General features: G+C 47.1%; 1 protein-coding gene across 2 annotated transcripts in view; it reads left to right on the top strand.

Moving 5' to 3' along the window:
- LOC126535580 (egl nine homolog 1-like) overlaps positions 1 to 21,102 on the top strand; it is a 158,696-nt gene that overhangs the window by 108,098 nt on the left and 29,496 nt on the right. For both annotated transcript variants that reach the window (XM_050182403.3, XM_050182401.3), the window contains exons 6-7: positions 3,492 to 3,631; positions 14,349 to 14,419. In XM_050182403.3, the coding sequence (XP_050038360.1) occupies positions 3,492 to 3,631; positions 14,349 to 14,419 (211 nt within the window). The remainder of the gene's footprint in view (positions 1 to 3,491; positions 3,632 to 14,348; positions 14,420 to 21,102) is intronic.

The following is a 21,102-nucleotide window of genomic DNA, read 5'->3' as shown; positions in this document are numbered from 1 at the left end:
GTGGGTGGTGAGAAATTTGTTTTCCGATTATGGCATCACACTGGTGTTTTGAATTGAAGCATGCAATAATTAAACATCTCCTGTGTGTATTTTTAGTGTAATTCATAAAAAATTATGAATTATGTCAAACATGTTAGCCAAGTGTTTTACACAGATCGCCCATGCGAAGACATTGTAAAGGTAATGCAAATCAGAACAAGTTATCACATACATCATATAAATTAATTAATTCTAATTTCGTTAAACATACTTTCTCAATAAATTGATGTATATCATTGTTCCAATAAAATGTGTCCTAGAAGATTTGTTGTTGAATGTGGTTGAAGGTTTCTTCTTATTTAAATTATGAGTATTGTGCGTCATTTTTTTCTGTCATTTCAAATTTCTAATTTATTATTTCATTTATGTGTCTTAATTTTAAATGAAACCAAAATAAAATGCGTCGTCTACTGTGCGTCAAGAACTTCTGTTACAATGCCTGAAAGGAATACCTTAGGTCTGTATGAAATTAACATAGAGACATCTAAGATGTCTAGGAAACTTGATGTTTATGAAACTTGATTGGAGGGCAGGAATCTGGAATTATCGGGTTTTACCCCAAAAATGACTGACTCTAGGTTATGTGTGTGTGCACTAGTTGTAGCCCTGGGAGTGTCAGCCAGCGCCACTCCCAACCTTATTATTTATGTTTTTCAATCAATAAGAACCATTCATTTCCTCTTGCTTTTCCTGGTTTCATGGTACGTTGGCTTCGTGTAACTGTAATGAACAAAACCGAAGCCCCTTGGTTCATCGGAATACAGTCGCCGACTGATTTCTCGGACTCCAAAAACTGGGACATGCTCGATTGTTCGGTCTGCTTCGCGGCACCGCCATTCTCCCCATAGACCATAATGTATAACAACTGCCGAAAATTCGGACACCTTGCAATCTCTCGTCTCATTTTTTCGGACACTCCTTGAGCTATCTCGATCGAGAGCACCATGCACAGACTCTGACTGGTGCATGGTTCGACTTGCTGAACGCCATTTTTGTTTTGAACGGAACTTCAAATCCCCACTCATCATCATCGTTTCTGCCTGGTTCGATAGAGTGGCTACAGCAGTTCCGATCTCATCTTAGTAAGCCACGCCAAGATAACCCAGCAGCTGATTTACTTCTTCATGCACGACGCTGCGAATAGGCCACATTTTTTGTTTGTGCGACTGGTGTCAGTGTGATGGCATGGTGATGTTTACTTTGTGTGCTGTGTCGAGGTTGTGATGATCCAACGCGGCATACGGAAACATCGTGTCAAGTGTCTAATGAAGCCGACAGTGCCCACGCAGACTGCGCTGGGGAGTGCCGGCAAGTGGGTGCCGGGAGGTCTAGGATTTGTCACCTTTCTATATGCTCCCTACTGATGCCGAAAATGTTCTGCCGAGACCTGCGCAATGGTTGCATTGCGATTCCGGACACCGTCTCATTTGACAGTTTCACAGGTGCTGACACTGCTGTACTGACATGTGCAGAACTCGACGACGGCGAGATCATTCGTCAGGGTTCTGCTACACCACCTGGCAACGACTCCGAGTCGGCTTCGATGACTTCGAGTACGAGCAGTGACTGTGCTTTCAGCCGCCTATAGTGACCGTACGACCCTCTCCGAGATTCAGGCTTATCTTCTGATTGCCTGTAAACGGGAGATTCAGGCTTATCTGATTGCGCGTAAACGGAACAGCGGGCAATAGTGCATTCATGATTTCTTCAAGCCTACTGCCGAGCTCAAATAAGTGCGTGGAAATAAAGGACTTATTTTTTTTTTCTTGATCTGCTTTTTCGGATATGTGTTTAGTTGGACATTTCCGCAGTCCCTGTGAGGTCCGAATAAACGGTTGACGACTGTAGTATTTAACTGAGCTGGTTGGTTCATAGGAAAGGCGAGTTTGAACAGCTCAACTGAAAAAAGAAATGAATTTAAGAAAGGACTAAGGGAGATCAGGACAAGGACATTGCTGTACTGACAACTGAGTATATTTCCACACTTGTGGCTACGTATTGCAATATCCAAAGTCATCGCCCATCCCCCGCTGCTTGAAATTCATAGAAAAAGTTCCGTGGGCCATAACTCGGGGACCAAAAAATTTTGAAAAAGCTAGAAAATATGGATTGCTTATTTGCATCTAACATGTCTTGACAAGAGATGCACTCAACTTTTATCACGGGGTGTAATCTTCGATCCCGCTAGAAAGAAGAAAGGCACGCAAGTTACAATAAAAGCTCATTCATTCGAATTCCACGGGGATCCTATGGAAATTCGAATTATACAAAATTTGAACTAATGAAAGTCAGAGAAAAAAATCGCTCGGTTAAGGCGCGTATATAGTCTGACATGGCGTAAGCACGCGCGCACACGCTACGTCACATTGACATGAACAACTTGAAGCACTGGTGCAGCCAACGTAACCGGACGCGGCCAGCGCGATCCGACGCGCCCGATGTCGAGATGGCTCTTGCTCCATCCGCGCGTTCGTCGCGCTGACTAGGGCGGAGAAAAAAAAAAATGTCGCCGACTCTCGCGAAAGTGAAGCATCGATTGCTTCGATCGGCCGTATAAACTTGTAAGCATTCGCTTACTGAATAAATTAACAAGCACTGTGTCACGTGCACACAGGTCAGCATGAACGCATCTCGCTCGATGACCACGGAAACTCGCTGAAAAACGCTGGAGTGAGGACACGCAGCAATAGCAGTGAGCGAATTGACGTTCGTACAGCTCTCGCTTCAACGCGAACGAAACATAGAAAGCAGATTGCATATGAAGCTACTGGCACTACGCGCACTCTGCAAACGTCGCAGATCGCTTTGAAGATGAGGCCCACACGGGCGCGCACTTTGGCCACGTCGCAGATCGCTTTCAAGATGCGGCGCCTGCATGGCCGCACCGTAAGCAGCAGCCGCCGAAGATCGTTCCCCCGTCCCTCCCTTGCCTCACCCCCCTGCCTCGCGCGCGACAAGAGAGGACGTGCTCCGCCCCACCTTCCCCTCTCGTGCGCGCAAGATAGAGCCGCATTCGCCGGCTCACCCTCGCACACTCGCACACAAAGGACACAGGGCGTGGCGACGGTGTTATCGTCCTTGCCGCTGATCAAAAAAGCAAAGCTGCGCGACCAGCACAGCAACAATTTTTTTTGCAAGTAGTGTCCACCGCTTCGAGTAGACAGGCTCGTAAACTAGAATTGAGCCATTTGCCACAGGCAACCTTTAAAAATTTTTCAAAGTGTTCGCTGAAACAACCTATATATGTAGCTGCAAGCGCAGCAATAAACTCAGTTGTTAGTACAGTGACGTCCTCGGCTGTTCAAAACTTGTCTTACCCTTGGTTCCCCATATTCTTCCCACACAAAGAGTTTAGTGAAGGGCCATTGATTTATTTCTGTTATTTTTACTAGTCATGCTTTGTGCCAAATCACTTGTTTAGGGAGGGTGTGATGAGCATTGGTCACGGCCAGACGCAGGGAGGCCTGCTGCGCATGTTCCCCGTGGGCCAGTCCAGCCAGGTGGCCAACATTGAGCCCCTCTTTGACCGCATGCTCTTCTTCTGGTCCGACCGCCGGAATCCGCACGAGGTGCTGCCAGCCTACTCGATCAGGTAAGCGCTGGCCCAATTCAGACGTGCCAAATTTGCTCATTGAGCATGCATTTAGTAGTCCTGACAAGGGGGTTAACTCTTCAATCTTCCATTTATTAAACAAAAAGCAGAGAAAATGCACTTTTTATGCATAAATGTTTTGTTAACGAGATGTATCTCATGAAAGAGATATAAATTGCCAGAATCAAGATCGGGGGATAAAATTGAACAAAGTTTGTGAAGATGTGCTTGTATATAATAAGAAATGTAAAAAAAATTATCAGATATGCAAAATGTATTATATTCGAACCCACTTATAATGATACCGGTTTTAATGATTATATCGGTTATAACAATGAGAAACTGCTGCACGATCAACCTTTGTATGTTTTCCATGGGGAAATATCCCGCATACTACAATGCCTCGATGCCGCATTACCGGTTATAATGATGATGTCTGGCTGCTGGGTGTCTATACTGAAAGGTAATAAAAATCCGAAATCCTTCAAAAGGAAAAGGAAAACCAGAAGTTCGAGCTGCTGCCCCAACAGTCCCCGTGCATTCATTTTCGAGCCTTCTCCACATCTCTCTCTCCCGTCGCCCTTCCACCCCTCCGAACACCAATGGGCTGTGCCCGCAGCTCTACGCCGTGCCACCCTTCGAAACACGAATGGACTGTGCCAACTGCACTGCTCCCAGATTGCTCGCTGGCTCCTCGTGCAGCACAGTTCTGCAAACAGCTGAATCGCTCACATTCGTCTTTGTTGGTTACGTCGAAATCGTCCCTGGCCACATGTTTTCTCAGCCTCGTTTGACATTGCCAAAACCAAAGATGGCTGATCTGCCCGCTGATTATCAGCAGTGCACAACGTTGAAATGAAAGCATGCCGCTATAGATTTCAAAACTTAAGTGCTTCTAATTGATGAGGCGATTGTCGCAAACATGTTTGCATTATATAGCGACGGCGACAATGGAAGAGATGACACAGTAGGGCAGGCTGCCTCAACGTTGTCCTCACAGGAGGGCTGGCAGATGATTCAGTCCCTCCAGGACTTCATTTTCATGAGGAACCTTCTTCTGCATTATGTGGAGCACCTAGATGCCTTGGAGGAGCATATCGGCAAGCTTCACTTAAATCATTGGGTCTTTTCGTGCAAACCAGTGAGAAGTATGTGGCAAGATGCTTGTGACGATGTCGCATTGGTGTTTCTTCTGGATCTCTCAAGCTGACAGGCCGCGGTGACAACCGTCTCCCATATTTTAGGAGGCCCCTTTTGGGGCCACTAAAGCGATGCCTCAGTGGAGCTCGCATACTGCTTGCCGCTTGCTGCCCGTGAGCCCTCTTTGCAGTTATAGCAGTGCCATCGCTGTCAGCTGCGACTTGTTAACAACATGCGATTGGAGCGCGCAGGAAGCGGAGTTAAACAGTTAAACGAGTCAACATAATCGGAAGCCAGATGGAGGAAGGTGGTGAAGGGGGTGGTGGACTAGTCTCCCCGCCATTATACTTTAGTTTTCTCGGAGCATCCCCCATTTTTTTTGGGATGCATCATCATCATCAGCAGCAGCCTATTTTATGTCCACTGCAGGACGAAGGCCTCTCCTTGCGATCTCCAATTACAGTAAAACCTTGTTAAACCGTACCCGCTTAAACAGTAGTTTCATTTTAAAAGCAGTAACGTCAAATCCCCAAGTAACAGCCATTGAACATGATGTGTTTTGTATCCACATGAACTGTACAAGCTTATTCCATACATAACGGTTAACACCTAGTGTTTCCACTTTTCGTCGCGCAAACACGGCGGTAGGTCGTCTCAAGCGAGTGGCCCGGCAGAACAACAAGCCTCAGAGATTAGAACGGGGGCCTCCAAGCACGCTGTGCATTTGTGTGTGAAGCCACATCAACATCAACATAATTTCGGCACCGGGCCAGTGAGTGTTGTGGCGTCGTGCAAGCAAGGACTCACATCATGCCGAAGCTTGAATAAAAAAGTCGCCAGATGCTCAGCATAGAAGAAAAATTCAACATCATTCATGCTATTGCACGTGACACAAAGAAGTGGGCGCTGGCATGCGACATGGGTCTACTGTTGACTATGGTGTGTGGCATTTGGAATGCGTAGAAGTTGCTCAGCGGCGCTACTGCGACTGCGAAGAGATGTCGGCTACGAGTTTCGACTCTTCACCATCGTTGCCTCTGTTGTTGCCAAAGTGTCGCCTAGTGGCAGTGATGAGGACGACACGGAAAGCGACAGCACGGCCGATTCAGGCCCGACAGTGGCAGAAGCTGCACATTACGCCAGCCTCATGAATGCAATTGTCGCGACAAGAACAGCACCCCACAATGAAAAAGGCGCCCCGCAGCTTCTTGCACAGAAAAACAGGCCGCAAAATTTTTCACGAAACGGCGGAAGTATGAACAAAGGCCGATGAAGCTGCGCACATCCTTGACACACTTTGGAACAGGGAAGTGTGTAACAGCATGGATCTTGCCTCGGTCCGGTTGCACTCCTTTCGGGTCAACGAGGTGTCTAAGGACGGTAATCTGGCGAAGGCCAAATTGGCACTTCGATGCGTCAAGTTGCAGACTGGCTTGGCGAAAAACGTCCAGGACTGCTGAGAGGCACTCGAGGTGTGTAGCGAACATTAGGGAGAATACTGTGACATCGTCCAAGTAGCACAGGCACGTGGACCATTTGAAACCGTGAAGAAGGGAGTCCATCATGCGTTCAAAAGTGGCAGGAGCATTACATAGACCGAACGGCATCTCTTTGAATTGATAAAGACCGTCGGGTGTTAGAAAAGCAGCCTTCTCGCTGTCGAGATCGTCCACGGCAATCTGCTAGTAGCCGGAGCGAAGGTCAATAGAGGAGAAATAGCGAGCACCGTGGAGGCAGTCAAGGGCGTCATCAATCCAAGGTAGGGGATGCACATCCTTTTTGGTAACCCTGTTAAGGTGCCGATAATCTACGCAAAAGCGCCATGAGCCATCCTTCTTTTTTACCAGTACAACAGGTGACGCCCGTGGACTACATGACGGTTCAATAATGTTCTTGGCAAGCATTTTGCGAACTTCGGCAGGAATAACTTGACACTCAGCCGGTGACACTTGATACGGGCGGCGATGAATTGGAGGGGCATCGCCGGTATTAATGCGATGTTTAACAGCTGTAGTTTGGGCCAAAGGACGATCGTTAAAGTAAAAAATATAGTGGTAGGAAAACAACGTGGTAGAGCTCACGAGCGTGGTCGGACGGCATGTCGGACGCAATCATTTTCTGTAAGTTGGCGATGGTACAAGTCGCCGACTGCGATGATAGAGGAGGATTGGCTGAATTGTCATCTACTGCAGTAGATGCTACTGAGTGATCCTCGAATGAGCAAAGCTGGACCAGTGACAGCACTTGTGTCGTCAAGCCAAAATTGACCACTGGCAGGCAGACGCAATTCGCCGTAATAGATAAAACTGTATGAGGTACTGTGATCCCGTGTGTAAGGAGGACGTCTTGCATAGGAGCCGCGATATAGTGGCCTTCAGGGACTGGTGGGTGTATCGTCAGGTCGCGCATGCGCTCATGGAACGGCCCCTTCCGATAGACTGATCAACGAAGCACGTGTCGGTTATCGGACAGTCAGCCAAAGCTATATATACCTGTAAGCATCCCTGAATAAAACGCACTTCTTGTTCTTGTTGCATCCATGCTGGTGGTCGTCACTGCGCACCGGAACATGGTGTCAGAAGTGGGGTAGAATTGCGCAAGCAGTAACGCATCGAAAGACGGGCGTCTCAGTGAACCGACAAGATGGATTTAGTGAAGCCGCCGCAACCACTGGTGCTGTCCGGGAACACCGCAAGGAATTGGTGCCTGTTCAAGCAGAGATTCGAGCTGTTCTTGCAAGCAACGGAAACGGCGAAAGCACCAAGGTCCGAGCCAGCCAAGACTGCGCTCCTGCTCACCATTGCCGGAGAGGACGCCCTAGAGGTATTCAACAATTTTTCGTTTTCGGACGACGAAAGCAAAGAGGATTATGGAACAGTGACGGGAAAGTTTGAAGAATATTGTCGGCAACAGCAAGACGAGGTGCATGAACGGTATGTCTTCCGTACAAGGACTCAAGCTGAGGGGGAGCCTATTGAGCATTTCGCTCGAGACCTCAGGAAGCTAGCCCAAAGTTGCAATTTCGGGGACCTAAGTGATTCTATGGTCAGAGACCAGATTGTTTTCGGCACCGTTAACCCGGAATTGCAAAAGAAAATGCTGAAGGTTAAGGACCTTACATTACGCAAAGCCGAAGAAATCTGCAAGGCGGAGGAAGTATGTGCCGAGCAAAACAACGCATGGGTTCAAGCAGAAAAACAAGTGGCACCAATCGAAATGCGCAGTTCGAATGTTCAGTGTGCGCAGTGCAAATGTCTGGCACACGAGGAACTCGCCTCAGGCTCCGAGGAAAGTTACGCTCAACCTGAAACGGAAGTAGCGCAGATCAAAACAAGGAGGCAATTCGAATGTTTCAAGTGCAACCGCATCCACGAACGTGGCGGGTGCCCAGCCTTTGGAAAAAAATGTTTCTCGTGTCGTGGCGCTAACCACTTTTCGGCTTGTTGTAGGAAAGGTCCTCAAATAAGTGCTGTGAGGGACGAGCACGCCGATTTTCAAATCCTGGATGTTGGCGTGGGCAACAAAGCTGATTGGGTTATCGACGCCCAAGTCACGTCCCAACTGGTGTCTCTGAAGGTAGACACGGGCTCGCAAGCCAGCTTGCTGCCTCACACCATTTTTCAAAGGCTCACGGTCAATCAGTGTTTGAAGACAAGCCCCTCTGTTCTGCGCTCATACACTGGCAACGTCATCAAGCATATCGGCGTGGCTACGCTACCAGTGACTGTGAACAACCGGAGCGAGCACTTTGACTTTTTTATCGTCAGGAAGAGCAACCAAGCCATCCTTGGGCTGTCGGCGAGCGAAACTTTAGGACTGGTGTCAGGTACTGTGGGTTCTGTTCACATGAACAGTACTGACCAAATGACGAAGGAATTCCCAGAGCTGTTTCGGGGTATCGGCTGCCTGGCACGCCCGTACCACATGGTCCTGCGGGAGGAAGCAACGCCGGTGGTCCAGCCGGTGCGACGGGTGCCCCTGGCATTGCGCGAGCCCCTCTGAGAAGAGTTGGACCGCATGGAACGTGCAGGCATTATCGTCAAAGTCAGCGAGCCGACGGATTGGGTAAGCCCCTTTGTCGCGGCAAGGAAAAAGGATGGCAAACTTCGCATATGCATTGATCCCAGGCGCATTAACGCAGGCATAAAGCGAGAGCACTATCAATTGCCAAAAAGAGAAGATATTGAGGCAGAGCTGGCCGGAGCAACATTTTTTACGCGCCTCGACGCGTACTCGGGTTTTCATCAAATCTCTCTTGATGATGCCAATTCAAGGATGTGCACAATTGGAACGCCGTTTGGTCGTTATCGCTTCTTGAGACTTCCCTTCGGAATCGCTTCCGCGCCGGAAGTATTCCAAAAAACCATGAATGAAATATTTGACCAGGCCCCAGGTGTGCGTATATATATCGACGAAATACTCGTATGGGGGAGCACGAGGGAAGAGCATGATAGCCGCCTCCGTACGGTTCTGAATTTAGCAAGGAAGGCCGGCCTAACGTTTAATGCAACAAAATGTAGATTCGGGGTGACTAAAATTGACTTTTTGGGCGATGTGATCAGCCAACACGGAATAAGTCCGAACTCAACAATGACGTCAGCAGTAAGCGAAATGCCTCAGCCAAGTGACAAAGCAGGCGTCCAAAGAATGCTGGGGGTCGTAAACTACTTCGGTAAATACATACCCCACTTGGCAGAAAGAACAACGCTACTGCGAAGCCTAATGAAGAAGGACACGGTCTGTGAGTTGTCTCAAAACCATTACAACGAGTGGCAAGCTATCTGCCGTATTCTAAGCAGTGCGCCACTGCTCGCCATATTTGATCCGACCCGAGAAACCAAAATCTCTTCTGATGCGTCACAGAATGGGATCGGCTCGGCCCTATTTCAGCGGTATGGTGACAATTGGCGGCCAGTAGCCTACGTTTCCCGGACAATGACTGAGGCGGAACAAAGATACGCCCAAATAGAAAAAGAGACAATGGCTATAACATTTGGGTGCGACCAATTTTTTCACTTCGTGTACGGTCGCAAATTTATCGTTGAAACCGACCACAGACCATTGCTAGCTATCGCGGCTAAAGCCATTGCGGACATGCCTCCAAAATTACAGCGTTTTTTCTTGCGCTTATTAAGATACGATTATGTCCTTCACTTTGTCCCAAGGAAACAACTGCTCCTGGCAGATATGCTATCCAGATCGTCGCTTGTCTCTCCCCGCAGCGTGGATAGCTTCACAGACGACGTCGACATACATGCATTGGGCGTGGCTTCAGAATTGGTGAGCAAGAAAATGTTAGACAGACTAGCAGAAGCAACAGCCGCTGACCCAGACTTGCAAATTGTGTTGCGCTGCCTTAGGAACGGCGAAGAAATTAGTGGCGCGATGAAACCGGTTTCCCCTGAGTTATCAGAAGTACAAGGCATGGTGATGAAGGGATCAAAAGTTGTTATCCCAAAGCTCATGAGACCTGAGATGCTCACTCGTATTCACGAAGGACACTTAGGCATCAATAATTGCAAAGTAACTGTCCGGCGCTTGGTGTTCTGGCTAGGACTGAGCGGGGACATCGAAAATTTGGTCAAGTCGTGCGCCGTTTGTCAGAAATACGCATATAACCAGCCCAGCGAACCCATATTACCTTGACAGATCCCAGAACATGCCTGGTACTGTGTTGGGGTTGATCTCTTCATGTACGGCGCAGACTCCTACTTATGTGTGTTTGATGCATTCTCAACTTTTCCAGAAGTCGAGAAACTAGCTGACACAACAACAGGAACTGTCATGAGTAAACTTAGTGCAGTTTTTGCACGACGGAATTCCCATGGAAGTCTGTACCGATAACGGTCCGCAGTTCTCATCCCATGAATTTGCCCTGTTCGCATCCAGATACGACTTCAAACACGTGACGTCAAGTCCACGGTTCCCGCAGTCCAATGGTCTCGCCAAGAAGGGTGTCCAAATCGTCAAAAGGATCATGAAGAAAATAAGTGAAACGAGGGAGGACTTCTGGCTGGGTCTACTCTCCTATCGTTCGGCGCCTCTTGAAGACGGCCGCTCCCCAGGAGAATTGCTTCAGGGCAGAAGGTTACGTACGCGGCTGCCAGACTTCTGGACGTGCCCCAGGAAGCAAGCACTTAGGCGCCAACCTTCACAATTGTCAAGCAGGAAACCCCTACCCGAACTCCAGAAAGATGCAGTAGTAAGAGTACGGGGAGACACATGGGACCGCAAGGCTCGAGTCATGGACCTGGTGGCGCCGAGGTCCTATCGCGTCGCTACAGAGGACAACCAAATACTCCGACGCAACCGGCAACACCTTCTAGTCACACATGAGCTTTTCCAGACAGACTTGGGAGAAGATGAATCTGAGAGCGAGGAGGTTTCCCAGGCGACGATGCCTAGGAGGGCGTCGCCATCAGAATTAACCGCAACTACACCATTTCAAGCAACGGCAGCTGCTTCACAGTCAACAATGCTGCCCACGCAAGCGGTGCCAAGGCGATCCACCCGGCAAAGACAGCAACCCAATCGTCTGCATTACGGCCGGGATTTTAAGCAAGTCTCGTATCTTACTCTCAACTTTTATAACATTATCCCGGGGGAAGATGTATCGTCAGGTCGCGCATGCGCTCATGGAACGGCCCCTTCCGATAGACTGATCAACGAAGCACGTGTCGGTTATCGGACAGTCAGCCAAAGCTATATATACCTGTAAGCATCCCTGAATAAAACGCACTTCTTGTTCTTGTTGCATCCATGCTGGTGGTCGTCACTGCGCACCGGAACAGTGGGGATGACACTAAGTCAGCGTAAGGCAGTGCCGAAGGTGGCAAGCGAACGAAGTCGACGGAACTGAGGCGACTGGGGTGTGGTTCAGCGGGATCCAGAACAGGCAGGTCAAGGCGTAGAGTACTGGCGGAACAATCGATGAGAGCAGAATGAGCGGAGAGGAAGTCTAAGCCAAGGATGATGTCGTGGGGACAATGGGCGATGACTGAATAGCACGATAGTGGAGCGATCGGCGAAGGAGACGCGGGCGGCACAGATACCAATTACGGGGGCGGCAGAAAGTTAGGTGGGCGGATGAGATTAAGAAGTTTGCAGGGACAACATGGCCACAATTAGTACATGACCGGGGTAGTTGGAGAAGTATGGGAGAGGCGTTTGCCCTGCAGTGGGCATAACCAGGCTGATGATGATGATGATGATGAATTTTTTTCCACACGCTTCAACAGTTCTAATTTTATGGCTTGCATTGCCATTCTATATATCAGTGATGTTATCGTAACTAGGCTGTGTGAGCTCGTGTTATCCTTATCAGCTTTGCCTTTGTAGATGAGGTTCTTTTTGCTTTTATGCCTTCCAACCAAAATTTCCTTCATTCTAATCACTTGCTCTGTGGCATCAGTCAGCAGTGCCTTGCTCTTTGGACCTGCGTTTGCGGCAACTGCCACGCCACGCTGCTCGTCTAGAAGGCCATGCGCGGACCTGGCATTGCCACCTTACATGGCGCAGGGCATCCAGAAATAAGTGCGATAGCGGATGGACGCACAACATGTTTCTCATTGCTCACACGCACCGGTGCACCACGCATTTTGGAGGCCACGTACAGGCTTTGCGGTGGCAGTGCTATATGACACTGAGTGTTCTTGGAGAAGCGCGAAAGAGGAATCCCACTGCAGTACACACTTCATGCATAACTCGTTTCAACAGTGGCACTATGTTGTGTCGCTATATTGATTAAATGCTAATGCATCACCGTCGGCAGTCATGAGATGGGTTCTGCCAAATTTTCTGGGGACTGCAGAGAGAGCAAAATCGATGAGTCACTTTGGTGAGAGCTGTTGATCAGTCAGGTTAAATATTCTATTTAATATTCTATTTCAATATTCTATTTAACACAACACAGGACAGACCAAAGGGGCAGCAACTACCTTGTTCTTTCTGGCAGAGCTTGTCATCATTGTCAGTGTCTTACAATTACCCAGTGGAAGAATTGGTGCTTTTGTGTGCATGGGAAAGTAAAGCTTTCAGAGTGGTGTCTTTCCTAGAGAGTCGGGACACCTTGGATAAGTGCCTGGCAAACAATGTTGTCTCTGTTACAACAGTCGAGTCTATTAAAACAATGTGCAAAGTGTTATACTTATGGAAATACATTTAACATAGGCAGTCATGAAGGGGTGTTATTGAACATGAACCAGTGGGTCACTGTAGTTGGAAGAAATACTGCAGCATCAGTGCAGTCTGTGAGTAAACATTGATGCAAGTCGTGTTATGAGAACCGAAATTTTTGTTGTAATAATAATACTATTAATAGTTCCTTGTAAGAGCTAGCCCACATAAGCCTAAGGCTTGAGCAGTGTCAGGGGAAAATGTTCATGCTCAAAATTAAATGCAGATCCCACATTAAGAAAATTAATCACATTGTTGCATGTGATTATTAAGATTTGACCCGACAAAAGCTTTTTGTTTTTGTGCGCCAATAGCCATGTTGTGGGACAAACCAAGTTCAAGATGAGCCAAACACTCGGTGTGCCAGCATTCTTGTGGTGGCACAGTGGCTGTCAGGAAACCAGCATAGACCATGGTGCCGATTGCTGTGTAGATATTTATTTTCAGGAAACTCGTGAGTTAGGAGGGCAAGTGTTGCCATCTAAACTGTGCGTGTTTGTTTCTGTTCCTTTGCTTTTGGTTCAACTTTTGCTGCTGGTTGAAAGGATTTGGCTTTCAATGTTGTGGTACTTCATGCAGGAATAACCTACCATATCCTTTCAGAAGAGTTATTCATGATATTTGTTTCACTGTGGTCCTATCCCCGCAAAAAACTTTGTGTGGCAGTGAAGGAAATTGAGTGATGTGGAAAGTTGGGCGAGTTGGTGACTAATCATCATACCGTTTGGGTGAAGCAGCGCACTGACCAGAACAAGGTAGAGAGACAGCAGCGAGTGTGTCGTGTATGTCTCTCCGCCTTGTCGTGGTCAGTGTGCTGCTTCACCCACACGGTACAAGTGAAGGAAAAGTTTACAGGGGTGGAGCATATGTGTCACTGCTACAGGTCAGGTTCTAACAGTGCTGTGAGTGCTGTCAGACAGAAAATACTCGCTTTTTGTTTTGCTTTCGTGAAGCAGATACTGAGTCCCCATAGCTTTCCACTCGTGATAGCAGAGAACTAGGGGGTGTGATGAAATTAGGAAATTTACGCGTACAAGACCGTCTCAGCTGACACAACATAGGTAATTTCATGTCGCTGAGAGACGCCTTTGCCCGTCAGTGGACATAAATAGTCTGATGATGAGGGTGATGATTCATTTACCGAAATGGCAGAGTAAAGCAAAAATATGTTTGACACACGAGTGGTGCACTTGCGTATCATTTTAGCATTAGTGCTGTAGTGATGTTTGTTTTCTGACCTGTATCACCAAAGGGTCACTTGTGCCTTCCTTCAGTGTCACAGAAAGTTGTCTGTGAGTCTTCAACATGGTGGACATGTTTTCAGTTCTTGCTTACAGCTAGTAGTTTGTCTTGATGCTCTGCAGTACAGGAAGCATAAATTTGGCGTATTTGTTGTGCACAGGTTTGCCATCACGGTGTGGTACCTGGATGCGGATGAACGAAAAAATGCACTGCGCAGGTTCCAGAGAGAACGTAAGCCAAGGCAACTCTTGCCACAGTTTCTAAGCTCTTGCTTGAACGAAAAGTCTCTTAGCCCAAAGGCAGTGGTGAACAGGTTGACACCAAAGGGAAGTGATAAATATAATTATCCTGATAAAGTATGTTTTCAATATTTCATTCTTGTTTATTTCACGATTATAGGTTGATTACAGAATGGAAAATGAACATCAAAGTTGTGTTTTCTAACTTCACACCAATACCCCAGCGCTGATACGTCTGTGTAATGTAACTGTTTTCGAAGTATCTTCTTGTGCTGCAAAATGATTGTCAGCCAAGCTTGTTGGTATTAAAACATAATGTGGCAAACAGCTCAAAAACGAGACAAAAGATTAATAAAACCGACGGCACAGTGCCCGTTTCCTTAATTCTTGCCTTTTTTTCTTCGGTTTGCCACGTTATATCTTTTTGTATCTTGGCCACCGTGGTTCAATGAAAGATCTTAACTTGATAAGTGCAGACTTTGGCTTTCCTTAGAAATGCAGTGTAGTCTACCCGTGAAAAATGAGCTAGGCCTGAGCCATCACTATTCACGGCATCACAGCGAGCTGGTGGGGGAACTTGGTCCTGGCTTGGCAGGCCTCTTCTATGAGGTGGGGTTCTACACAGGTGATCTACTGATAGTAAAGTTCGCATGAACTTTCTGCTTGGTGTCCCTGCAAAAAGTTCTAGCAATAAACTGCAGGGTTTGTCCATAAAGTAAGACTGCCTGCTGCACGACGCTGCCTTCGCCAGTAGTGCGCTGCTCCCTGGAGGCGGTTTCTGAGCTAATGGGTGAGGATCTGAAGCGGCATCAAAGCTGTGGTCGAGTTTTTGTCACGGCAGAAAACGTAAAAAAAATGGAGCGTTCGCTGAAGTAGCGGTATGAAATTAAATTTTGCTTTCGCCTGAGCAAAACCGCTTCCGAGATGCTTGTTATCGTTAAGAAGGCTTACAAAGACAGCGCCCTGTTGAGGGCCAATGTTTTCCAGTGGTTCAGGGAGTTCAAGAATGGATGGGAGACCGTTGAAGACATAGTGTGATCTGGATGCCCTTCGTCGAGTGGTTTGGACGAAAATGTGGCCAAAGTAAAAAATCTCCTGGGCCTCGATCGTTGTTTCTGTATCGGAGTAATCACCAAAGACATCGACGTGTGCAAGACAATAGTTCACAAAATTATTTCTGGGAATTTGAATGTGCAGAAGGTTTGTTTGAAATTGGTGCCAAAAGTGTTGAGTAATGAGCAAAAACAACGATGTGTTGACGTTTCCCGCGAGATGTTGGTGCAGTTAGAAAGTAAACAGGACTTTTTAGAAATCGTAATAACAGGCGAAGAATCGTGGGTGTTCCAATGCGCACCCGAAACCAAGCACCAAAGTTCGGAGTGGCACACTGCAAACTCCCCATGCCCCAAACAGAAAGAGAATGTCCAAGTCCAAGGTAAAGACAATGCTTTGACAAGCCACAATGAATTTGTACCTCCGTGACGCCTCGTGAACACCGTGTTCTACAAAGAAGTCCTTGGGCGCCTTCACAGAGCCGTCAAATGGAAACGACCGGAGATGGCCAATCGCTGGAAGCTTCACCACAACAGTGCTTCAGCCCACACCGCCTACCTGGCCGCAGCCACTGTACAGCCTCAATGTGAGCCCGGCAGACCGATGCTGTTCCCACCATACAACAGGCTGTCACAGAGTCTCTCAAAGAGGTTACGACAGCTGACTTCCAGGGAGCCTTTGCAGTGTGGGAATCGCATTGGCAGTGGTGTATCGACACCCAAGGAGACTACAGTAAAACCCCGTTAAACCGTACCCGCTTAAACAGTAGCTTCGTCTTAAAAGTAATAAAGTCAAATTCCTGACTCAGCGGCCATTGAACATAATGTGTTTTGTATCCGCATAAACCATACCAGCTTATTGCGCACGTATCGGTTAACACCTAGTGTTTCCACTTTTCGTTGCACAAACACGGCAGTGCGTCGTCTCCATCGGGCGACCCGGCAGAACAACAAGCCTCAGAAATCAGCACAACGGCTTCCAAGCGGCCTGTGCATTTGCGCGTTAAGCCACATCAACATCATTTCTGTGCCCTGCCAGAGAGCATTGTGGCTTTGTGCAAGCGAGAACTCGTGTAATGCCGAAACTCGGATATAAAAGACGCCGGGTGCTTAGCTTAGAAGAAAAATTAGACATTGTTCATGCTATCGAATGTGACGCGAAAAGTCGGCGCAGGCACACGACATGGGTCTACTGTTGACTACGGTGTGTGGCATTTGGAATGCGAAGGAGTTGCTCATTGCCTCTGTTGTTGCCGAAGTGTCGCCTAGCGACAGTGATAAGGACGACGCGGAAAGCGACAGCACGGGCGATTCAGGCCCGACAGTGGCAGAAGCTGCGCGTTACGTCAGCCTCATAAATGCAATCGTCGCGACGAGAACAGCACCCCGCAATGTAAAGGTGCCCCGCGACTTCTGCAACGCTACCGTGCCTTTGCACTGAAAATATGTAACGCCAATGAGGAATCTGCCAGGCAAGTGTTTGCCAAGGAGAGGGGGCTGGCTGAAAAGCTGGCTCACAGCTTCAGCAAGTTTGAGGCCGCTGTCGTCGCTGCGAGGCCGCCGTGGCATCAAACGAAAATAACATGTTTGTCGCGCGAAGTAAATAAATACTGCATGTTTCTCCCCTTTCATCGCACTCTCTCAGAGTTTCATTTTGGCAGGTAAGTGGGCGATCTCATGCTATTTCGGTTAAGCAGTACTACCGTATAGCGCATACTTTTTCCGAGCTCTGGCCAACTACGGTTTAACTTAGTTTCGCTGTATTTTAAAGAATTTTAGTATGTACCAATCGGATCTATAAATTGTTTTTACCAGACTCAGTCTCATTACTTTACGGACAAATCGTGTAAATTCAAGTATAAAGAAAGTTGAACAATGTTTGAAATAGTTAATTGGACAACATCTTGTCTGGCCGGCACGTAAATTTATACTATTAGAAACAGAAACAGACAACTACAGTCAAATTGATGTTGTGAAAGGGATTGACATTTAGGCTTCCATCTGGCAGCCTTTTTTAACAATTCTGAACAATGCCTACTAGGGCAAAATATAAAAAGATGAGATTGTGCCTCGTCAGCTATGGAATGTTTATAACAAGATGTGCAACATCAAAGCCTAAAAATTTAATACCTATCGAAATTAATATTTAATTTAAACTTTTCTTTTCACTGGAAGCAGTAGCACTGAGCAGGGATCTCATTAGTTTAGCATCTTTGTTGGGAACTGTTAATCTCTAGCGAGAATCCGGTCAAAGATGCATCCGTCTCCTGTGTCAGATGCTATGCCACCTCCTCAATTATTCAGCCCAGCTTGCACACATGCTCCAATGACAGCAGTTGATCCAGAACCCAGTATGAGACTGTCTAAGAGGTCAATTGCGAGCAATGTCATTCTGTGCGGTGGCTTCCAATTGCATGGGCTGCCGTTAATGCAGCCGACCCTAATTTCTTTTGATGCATGTTTACGCATTGAAGACTGTTTTTGTTCAGTTAAGATTGTCGTCCCTGCCTTTTTTTTCTGACATTTGCATCATCATTACTGTTTCAATCCTGGTGAAGGTTTGGGGAATACATGGTCGCCAGGCCACCTCGGTTGCTACTGAGCTGGCCCAATGTGTGATACGACAGTAAGAATTGGATAAGGCATTAGCAGAGTTAACAGGTCTGCAATCCAATTTTGTACTATTGCAGAAGTGACTAACGCTTGGCTAAACATGGCTCGTGATGGTGTACAGTGCAGAAAACAAAGACATACATGCAGTACACACTGCAAAGCGTTGATAGCAACAGGAGGGCTTTATAGTTAGCAGAGCAGTACATAGCCATTAGCAGCGTACTCATGAAAACTTGAGTCTTCCTTCTTTTGGAGCACTTTGAGGTGATGGTAACTCAAATTTGCCTCGTAGTGGTTTGCGCACATGAGGCTTAACCAAGCCATTGTCAACTATTGTAATTTTTTTATAGGGTCATTCCAAGCAAATTGTCCCAGACCCCAAAAGCGACCATTGTTGATTTTCCTCAAAAAATTCCGGCTAGATGGCTTTTGTGTGAATAAGGTTTTGCCCCCCCCCCCCCCCCCCCCAAAGTATCTCCGTCTAAAAAAAAAAAAATGTTTAATTACGTGAGCGCTCTTTGCAGTTTCTGGGAGGAAGCAAAAGTTGGTCGGAGGTAAGCTTTTTTTTTTATTCAAGTCGGAAAGTAGGTGCTATAACAAACTTTATTTGAGAGCATTATACTGGCATCCTTCTTTCATATTACGTTATAATTGAATGCATTTTTGGATTTTCCGCATGTATTTAGCTCAGTAAAAAATTTGCATATCATATTGACCGCAATTAAAGATGGGGACAGCGAAAGAGAACACACAAACACAACACTTTCAGTTCTCTTTCACTGTCCCGGTCTTTTTTTGCGGTCAATATGATATGAAGTAAACACCAACTAGGCCAAACTGAAGTTCTTCTGAAAAAAAGTTTCATTTTCAAAAATTTTTTTCATAAGCTGCATTAACGTTTCAGCTGCAATAATTTTGCTACCTTTTTGCCTGTTGCTACAGTGTATGCTAAAAATATCTTTGAAGTTGTCAAAAAATGACTTCTTTTGTGAGATTCAGGCCACATTTAAGCATTAAGGCCCTCCAGATAAAAATATCTCAGATAGCTCAATACACACACCGGCGTCTTAGCCTGCAATATAGAAATTTTTATTCAAGTAAATTTTGTTTGAAGCGAGAAACAAATTTTTGAAGTCTGAAACCCATGTCACCAGTAGGCACTGCATACGTGCCACCACTCTCCTTGTCGTCTGCTTCCTCCTGGTCTTCTGCCGGCCAGCAGATGGTGGCAGTACACCGGGTATTCAAAATTTAGCTTTATGGTTTTTCTAAATTTAGGCACTGGGAGGCAGGCGAAGGCCACCTGTGCAAATAAGTTGTGGCTAGGGGGACACAAAGTGAGATGATAATTATCGCTGTCAGCAGCCGAATTAACTAAAATTGAATGCAGTATTTACCCGAATGTAACACGACCCAAATTGTAACGCGATTGTCGACTTTGCGAACGCGCAAGATCAAAGACGCAAAAATACGGATGTAACACGAGAAAGAGAAACTATAGAACATGAATGTAATGTAGGAAACAAACTGTAGGAAAAGTCGAGAGCAGCTTTATTGAAGTACCTGCAAGCTATGCCTAATCTTCATCCTCGCCACTGGTGTCGCCGTCACTGTCATCATCACAGTTGGACTCCTCTTTGTCACTAGTTGTTTCCCACAGTGAATCGTCCTCACTTCCGTCAAGGGCATTTGAAATAGAACATTTCTTAAATGCGCGGTAGACTGTTTCATGAGACAGCCCGTACCAAGCAGCTGAAACCCACTGGGCAACAGTAGATGCACTCGGGCGTTTCAGTCTCCCTGCAGATGTTGAGGTAGATCCACATTCAATCCAGTCCCAATACAGCTGCCGCAAGCGATCCTTGGAACGGCTTATTCAAGCAAACATCCAAGGGCTGAAGAATGAACGTCATTCCACCCGGTATAACAACCAAATGCGTTCGGTCACGCTGCAGCTTTTCTTTCACGCCAGGTGTGAGGTGACCTCGAAAAGAATCCAGCACCAATATTGATTCTGGATGCATCAATGCACCTGGCCTTCGGTCCCAAACGCTGGAAATCCAATCTGTGATGAATTCAGAGTCCATCCAGCCTTTTTCGTGGCAGCGTACGACAACATTGTTCAGAACTGTTTCTTTCGGGATAGTCTCCCGGCAAAAATTATGAAGGGAGGGAGCTTGCGACCATCAGCCAAACATGCGAGCATAACTGTTATCCGATTCTTTTCGTTTCCAGTGCTTCTAATTCGAACTTCCTGTTCACCAGACTTGTGCACTGTCCTAACCATTGGCATATCAAGGTACACGGGGGTTTGGTCCGCATTCCCGATGTGTCCAAGTGGCATGTTGGTAGAGCGGTGGAGATCAATGACATACTGCTGAAGCGTGAGAAGTTTTGACTCGAAGTCCTCGGGTAGTTTCTGACAAATCGAGGTAGTGCGTAGAAGGGAAAAACTGGCCCTTCGCATGAACTTCCGTATCCAGCTGCGCGATCGATGCCTTGAATTGGTTTGACGCCAAGCCCGCGTCTCGTGCAAGTTCACATGCTTTGCACTAAAGCATTTCAATGCTCACACCAAGAAGTTGGCAGCATTGTTCACCAACGAAGTCCGCAAGACGACGCTCCAAATCCGGGAAGCGGCCTTTCTTGGGCCCACGGAAACCTTTTCTATGACTGTTGCAATTGAACCACTCCTGGCGATGCTTCCTCCACCCCCTTATCGACGATTCTGTCACGTGGTAGTGACGGTCAAGAAGGCAGCAAAACTGTGATTAATGAAACGAACGTTTTATTGGGCGAACTTGTGCGCACAAAAACAGGCTACACTTATAGCATAACGATAGCGGCGAACACGGTCGGCGATCGGCGAAAATCTGATCAGCAGGTCAAGCGTGTCCGCTTTCATACATCAGTTGTCGAATGTTCCAGAGCAATCGCTGGGACACGCGTGCCTTTTACAAAGTTCTACATTATTCGCGTCGCACACACATGCGATCAGATTACACAAGGT

The sequence above is a fragment of the Dermacentor andersoni genome, chromosome 7 (assembly GCF_023375885.2).
Source record: "Dermacentor andersoni chromosome 7, qqDerAnde1_hic_scaffold, whole genome shotgun sequence".
Lineage (NCBI taxonomy): Eukaryota > Metazoa > Arthropoda > Arachnida > Ixodida > Ixodidae > Dermacentor > Dermacentor andersoni.
The sequence above is the reverse complement of the archived record's forward strand: the minus strand, read 5'-3'. Positions and strand labels throughout refer to the sequence as shown.